Source organism: Setaria italica, chromosome III (assembly GCF_000263155.2).
Source record: "Setaria italica strain Yugu1 chromosome III, Setaria_italica_v2.0, whole genome shotgun sequence".
In the NCBI taxonomy this organism is placed as follows: Eukaryota; Viridiplantae; Streptophyta; class Magnoliopsida; order Poales; family Poaceae; genus Setaria; species Setaria italica.
The window spans coordinates 39,056,578-39,064,431 of NC_028452.1; the positions used below are offsets into that span (position 1 = coordinate 39,056,578).

General features: G+C 41.2%; 1 protein-coding gene across 1 annotated transcript; it reads left to right on the forward strand.

Annotated features, from left to right (window-relative positions):
- Positions 1-6,579: 6,579 nt before the first annotated feature.
- Positions 6,580-7,621, forward strand: LOC101780779. Its single transcript, XM_004962576.2, has one exon. The coding sequence runs from the start codon at positions 6,599-6,601 to the stop codon at positions 7,400-7,402; it is 804 nt and encodes a 267-aa protein (XP_004962633.2). The 5' UTR covers positions 6,580-6,598; the 3' UTR covers positions 7,403-7,621.
- Positions 7,622-7,854: the final 233 nt, after the last annotated feature.

Below are 7,854 nucleotides of genomic sequence, written 5' to 3' on the forward strand. Positions count from 1 at the left end.
GCCAACCACTGTGCCCCCAGGCCGCGCGCTGCTCCATGGCCTTGGCCACGGCCGCCGGTGCCCCACCGCCCCTAGCAGGCTGGCCGCGGGAGGTGGTCCTAGCCGCCGCATGCCCCACCGGCCTGTGCGTGGCCCCGGCCACTCTGCCCCCCTCCACGCACTCCTGCCGCCAGTCACACCTATACATGGAGATAAGGGAGAAAAGGAGAGGAGATAAGAGAGAAAGGGAGAGGGGGAGAGAAGATAAGGTGGAGAGAGAGGGGCCGCCTAAGATAAAATTATTTAGTCCCAGTTGGTGGCTCCAATCAGGAATAAAAGACCCTTTTATTCCCGATTGGAGCCACCAGTCAGGACTAATATGTTCCGTGTTCATTTATCTGGCTTGGTGGCTCCACCCAGGACTAAAAGCTCCACTTTTGTCTTAGTTGGAACCACCAACCGGAATTAAAAGTGCTCCAAGAGACTATAAAATTTAGACCCGGGACTAAAGCTCTTTTAGTTCTGGATCAAAAATGATCGAGACTAAAAACACTGGATAGAAGGTCTATTCTCTACTATTGTCTGTGTCGAAGAGAATCCTAAACCGCTGGTCGATTGTGGGTGTGGCCCAAGCTTTGGACTTTACCTGGATATGGTATATCCTGGGCAGTCTATGAAGCCACAAGTGGTGGATGCCCGTGAGGAGGTGGTGCTCTCTCAGAAAGAAAGATGACCATCATTCTTGGATGCATGAAGCAGGTTCCTTCTCTTCTAAAACTGCTTGCAAGCCGTGGTGTCTATTTGGAGGTGTTGGGACCCTACTAACTGCAATTTTGTCTACCTCTAGCCATCCGTAATAAATGTGGAACCGCATAGAGATCACCTTGCGAGAAGATGTCTTGCTCATCCGGAGGACTGTGTACTTTGTGATCAAATGATACCATACAGCATGTACTTGCTGATATGAACTCGTAGGGTTGAATCCTGATCTTTCGATGAAAGAAGGTGGGTAACTCAATTTGGGGATGGAGACGACGTTCATGGCCCGACTACCGCCTTTCAAGGATGCTGCACCTTAGCAATCGATACACCACCTCTAATGGTCGTCGTGATCTTGTCGAGCACGATCAACCAAACCACTAGGATAATTCCTGCAACCAATCGAGGAACAAGCAAGAATAAGAAACTCAATTACAAATATGGAGATAAAATCAATCTGAAATCACAAATTTGGAGTTCTGAATCGAATAGAACGGATGGTCTAGTCGACACACGCGTCTACAAGGAAGTAGTAATGGCTAAACTTACATCTAAACAAAATTCGAGTGTTCCTTGTGGCAGCTAAGGGGTATAAGAATGTGGAAAGATGACCATAAGGGTGTTGGGGTCATCCTCCAACCCTAGGACGTGTCCCTAATGGACCCAACTTGATACACGGCCCATTGGGCCAAACTAAGGCAACATAGCACCATGGACAGAAAAACCTCTCGGTAATAATTTGATCATTGCGGCCATCTCAGAATAGATAAGGATATGAGTCTAGATCCATATCAAAATAAACTTTATAAGGATTTCATGAAGTACTTGAACGCCCCAATCCGAGTCTGTATACGATCGTGGTGACCGTCACAAGTTGGTGCTATTCTGCAGTCCGAATCCAACTCTGAAACATCTTGGATTTGATCTCTTTCTTTCCTTGGGCCAAAAGTGACGTGGTGGCCTGGTGAGGAACACTGGAAATTCTTGGACATGGTTCTTGATCAACTTCTTTGAACCTCCATGCCTTCCATGTGTGTTTAACACTCTTTTTGATCCATCTATGTATTTCTGAAAATGACAATGAACACACATCATGGTGCAGCATCAATTCATCAAATGTATCAAATACAATCATGACAAAGAATTGTTTCACCTTTAAATCTAAAGTTTCTAATATGGTTGTATCCAAGCAGGTGATGTCCTCGTCACTCGCTACTTGTGTTGTTTTCTCTCACCAATTCTGGTTCAATATTCTTGCGCTACTTGATCTCCTAAGTGTTGTGCCTCGTCGTAATGAGCTGAGTTTGCAGCAGAATGGTGGCGCAAGGCTATTCAGAGGTTCGACAGAGCTTGCATCAAAGGGATCAACACCCTCATCATCCTAGCGCTTGGATCCTTTGAAAACATCATAACAGATGTATCTTTGATGGCGCCCAGTGGAGTTTGAAAGAGTAGTCTCACCTCTAGTACTTTGCTGGTGCTAGGTGTAGGTCTTGGTTAAGTTGTTGGCCTAGGATTTCGATCAGGTCTTGTTGTTCTATTCTCAACAGGTGATCGTGTGATTTGTTATCATGCAACCTGTTCAAGCCTCAGTTGCTGAGGTCATGCGGTTGCTTCTGTAGTGGGTTCAGGATGCTCTCTTTTTCTCTTAACAAATAGATATGCAGATTTCTTTAAAAAAAACTTGATAAATCATGTCTCACATGCTCAATGTAAACATTAGAAGAGCTACCACTCCTATAAAAAAAGATTTTTAGGCACGACAAGATTTTTTTAAGGGTTAGAGGATAAGTTCCCCGAACCTAAAAAAGACCATGGCTACTATAGCAAATCATCCATTCCTGGAAATGGATTTCCAAGGGCCGATCAGGAGGCGAACTGAACCTCGACATAGGGTCCATTTACAGGAGTGGGCCATGCAGTAAGCTGCCTCTATAAAACCCTCCACTGCTCCAGAGCAACCCCAGGAGTAGTGCCTGCCATAATTCCATCCTTGTACTAAAAGAACATAAATACCATTCAGGATTATAGTGCGTGTGTAAGATAAACATGAATAGCCACCCAACAGCAAATTTGTGGGAATAGAACTCTAGCACCAAACAACGAACAAGAGGCACCATTAGGCTATCCTGAAGTAACTACCTTTTGGGTATTCAGTTTTCTAGATATGTACTCTTTTCTTTGTTTATATGAATTGGGATTCCAAATTGATTTCATGAATGCTAATAACTAGTTTCATAATTTCAAAAATTAGTAAAGGATATGACTATCTTAACACAAATTACACTGATCGAGTGAAAATCATTTATACCATATTAATCGATATTTTGCTACTTCACCTTTTTAATGTTTCCTTAAAAATAATAATTCTCATGGACCTGCAAAGTCACCTTGGAGGAAAAGTAGGACAGGTTATGATAAGCCCGGAGGACATAAAGTCAAAAAGGAAACCATAGTAGTTGACATCAGAACCCTTTCCCAAAGACAAAAAAAAAAGAGGCAAACAGAATATTGAAAAGGTGGCAATAATTTTATAGAAGAGAATATCTTAGCCAGCCAGGAAAACTCTGGATAAGGTCGATCAGAACACTTCTCGAAGCCTGGACACAGCTTTGTTCTATAATTTTTACTTGCTCTCAACTATCTCTCCAGCTTCAGTTAAACTCATACTTCTTGCGCTAGTGGACTGTAAAATGATAAAGAATTTCACACACTCTAAGAAACATCCATAGATTTGTTATGCTGCAACCATGATGCACGGGTTATCTGTTCGTCCATATGCACAGATCTTGTAAACAGGATCGAATAACACCTTAGTATTGTTGTCATAGTTTTGGTCAGGAAAATGGAAATAGCATTCTTGTATTCAGTATACACAATTGTGTCTGAAATAGCATAACATATGCTGTCTTGAATACAGCAACAATGATCAGAACATTCGGCAGAAGTACATCTATACCTTTAAGCATATGATTTGATACGGATCGAGAATCAGAATACGTGGGAGCTCTCTGAATCATTCATCATGCACCATGTAAAAACCATCCTTCATTTGTAGGCCTGAGGTTTTTAGTGGTTGAAGAATAAAGCAAAAGTAGAAAACAGTACATTCTGTTGTCTGCATCCATGCCTTTTTCACATTATCATGGATTTGGAATTGACAGTCAGCTTTGAAAGTTTTACAGTTGAGTAATCTAATTACTGGCAATATATAGACACACACACTCTAGAAGTGGGTAAATAAGTATCATACACTCCAAATTGTATACATAAAAGGGCTGAAAATAGCATATAACCTCCAAAAACACTATGAGTTTGATTGACGTTAGCGTGCTACTCCAATCAAAGCAACAAATGGCCATCACTCTTTCGGAATGTGTCCACTTATCACATCATGCCTTGAATGAAACTGGAATTTTTTCTGCTTTCCTTAACTTAGAATAAAGAGGAAATAAAAGTCCAGTTTTGTTCTCTTAGAATATGCATCCTTGTGACTCAATAGTTGTCTCTAGAACGAATTGTATTTTTACGAGACTGCAGATTGCTATTATTTGCTTGTATCCATTATTGGAAGGGAGTCCCTGAACTTTGTTGCAAATGAGCCATCAAAAGGCATAGCGTCACCATGAGGTTGCTTCAAAGAAGATTTGACAGCAGGTATTGTTACAACCCCTGATTGACCAAGGTCACCTGGGCGTAAGCACACATTTGTGCCATCAGTGACAATGTTTATGCCAATCACATATTGTTTACACTATAATGGAAATATAAAATTTTCCCTAAACTTTGTTGCAAATGAGCCATCAAAAGGCATCAAGAGTCACCATGAGGTTGCTTCAAAGAAGATTTGACAGCATAACATATTGTTACAACCCCTGATTGACCAAGGTCACCTGGGCGTAAGCACACATTTGTGCCATCAGTGACAATGTTTATGCCAATCACATATTGTTTACACTGTAATGGAAATATAAAATTTTCCCTATTGGTTCTGATCGGTATACGGAAACATAATGGCTTTTCGAGTTAATCTCATATGCTTCTCTTGGTGTTTATAGCATAATGCAGATAATTTCTTTTGGAATTTGAATGACAAAAGTTTACTGATTAGCTAAAAATACACTCTGATAGGAAGATTATTATAAAGAAAATAATTGATGAAAATTTGATGGGCACTTGAAAAGTCAGGAGCAAGCAGCCTGCCATTTTTTGCCCAAAAAGTCCAGTACATTCTGATAGGAAGATTATTACAAAGAAAATAATTGATGAAAATTTGATGGGCACTTGAAAAGTCACGAGCAAGCAGCCTGCCATTTTTTGCCCAAAAATCCAGTTTGTAGAGTTTAGCACTACTATTGATGAACTGTATTGCACATTACGTGTTTGATGTCATGGCTCATATCACTTTTGCACGCCGGAAGCGTGACAATCAAGGAGGCAGATTTGTGATGTTGCAGTTGGGTCTACTTGCTCTATTTTTGCTACATATATCTACTCAAGGTTTGGCAACCACTCGAACGTTTAGTTTCCATGCATGATTGCATCCAGCTGTGTCCATGAATGTCTACAAAGGTTCAACAGAACAAGATATGTGGAGCTCAAATCCAGAGTATCATACAAATGCAGCAACTATAGCATCCGAAGTATGTGCCAAACAAGTTGCTGCTCCAATTCAGAAATACTTTACCATTCGAGAATTTCAGCCTTTACCTTGTAAATAAATTTGAATTTCACTTCTGAAAATGAACACTGGAACATATAAAAGTCCCACTAGGACTTGATCATTGTTGTACTATTTCTCTTATCATCACATCAAAGCAGGTTTCTATATGTCTTAGATTGGGTGATTGGTACAACTGCAATGCAACTTTATAAGCAATATTTGAGCTGATTTGCACATATCTTGCTCGTTATCAGTAAACTCCGGATATCAGCTAAAGGTGGCCCTTGCAACATTTCTCCTGGTGCTCCTGCATGGTAATCCTGTGCTGTTCATATTTCGACAAAACCAATGCGTATCTAAAGTTGTGCGAAATATGGGACACGCAATATATCTTCCGATGGAGTCTTGCTCACAATAGACCACAGCAATTGGTCGCAAGCCTGCTGGTGTCACTTGATTTAAACACATCCATGGATTGGAACAAACTATATTTCACATTGCCTGCTAGATTTAACTCATAAGTGCCGTGCACTCTAGACTCTAGTGACAGGGCACTTACTAGTTACTACTCCCACCATTCCAAATTGTAGATCATTTTATTATACACCTAGACATACACTATATCTAGATACAATTTGGAACAGAGGGAGTAGATTGGATCGCAGCCAATGGCCATCAAACTATTGGAGTGTATATACATATGCAAATAGTCTGGCCGACTAGATTTAAGCAAAACGAAAAAGAATGCGCACATAGAACAGAAAAAAAAGGTCGAGGACAATACTTAAGAATTGTAAGAAACATGATTCCAATGAACCTAAGATAACTTTGTCTATGTCCATAAGTCGCTGCCAAGTGGCCCCTGCGCATTAAAAGTAAGGTAGACATATGCTAATTTTGCCAGGTATTCCTTCATATGCTAAATGGCATATACTGTTGCCGCCACAGCAACATGTCTTGCAAGGAATCAAAAATTTCATGGCAACAAGAAGATATATAGAAGCCGTCACATCTTGCGCATGCATTTCTTGCGCTAAAGCGGAAGAATATCACAGGGAAAATAGGATATCATTTTGCTTGAAAAAAAAGAGGATATCATTTTCTTCAAGGGAATAACTTAACCAATGAGCAATTCGAACACATCCACTAGTACTATAAATATACCCTATCCGTTCCGTAGCTTCTTTGTGTGCTCTTATGTTTTCCTTCTCATCTTCTTGTACACTTGAGCACAGCTATAGGTTACACAAGCTGCAACTGTACAATTCCCATGACCATATAGTCATGGACGTCCAAAGCTGCATGAAGGCCACTCTTCTTGCCATAATCATCATATCCGTGGTAACTTGGCTGTCCCACATGTACTCTTGCATAAAGAATTCCATGGAGTCCCTCCCTTCTGTTGTCTCGGTTGTCATCGCACCGAAGTGCCTCTTCATCTTCTCTAACATCATCGTTATGTATCTTGTAAGTGAGTCAAAGCTCTCACGTCGCAGAAGCAAGCTGCAGAAGGCTGGTGATGACACTGCTGCAAGAGATGAGGATATGATACAAGATAGTCAGAAACAGGAAGAGGTTGTGCTGGCAGAGGTCTTGCTTCCGACGATCATTGGAGAGAGCAAGCAAGAACAAGAAAATAAGATGGCAATGGTAGTATACGATGAAAAGGGTGCTCTACTAGGAAATGGAGATGTGCCGATGTTAGTCGTGATGGATGAAGAAAGGGAAACCTCTGCAGTAAATGATAGTTTGAGGATGAATCAAATTGTTCTACATAACGCCGATGAAGTGCACGAAGAAATTGAAGAGGGGGATTTTGAGTTGGAACAAGGAGATGAGATGAGTGAAGATGTGGAACAACAGTTCGCAGTGGAGGACGAGTTGGGGGAGAGGGACCTACCGCCGGCCGACGAGCTGAACCGGCGTGTGGAGGATTTCATCGCGAGGTTCAATATGGAGAGGCAGCTGGAGGAGGCAAGGATGCTCGTGTGCTGCTACTGATCATTTTCCGAAGATGTCTCCGTTTTACGGTGACAGCTCGAGAACGTTCTTAATTATGTACAATAGATGTTACATGAATGTAAGTAAGTAAAGTATTTGGGATGATGTGGCCAATGTTTTAATGTGACCATTCGTATATCTCATATGCTCATTTAATCTCCGACATGTAAAAAAATTCATACCAGTATATTCAGGTGTTTTCATGGTTCAAACTTCTAAGTGAGCTTTGTTCTGAATTCCTGATCAAAACGATTTGTTCCTGTCAAAAGGCAATTAGAAGGGCTTTCTACCTTTTAGACTCCGCCATATGTACAAAGAACAGCTACCGAAACTATTATGCTAAGCAACAATTGGGATCACACTAGTGTTTGTCGTTAGGTTAGAATTTAGATGCATGTATTATGGCACTGGGCGGAGGTTAGCGATGGCTAAAAGTAGGTCCAGTCCCCCCC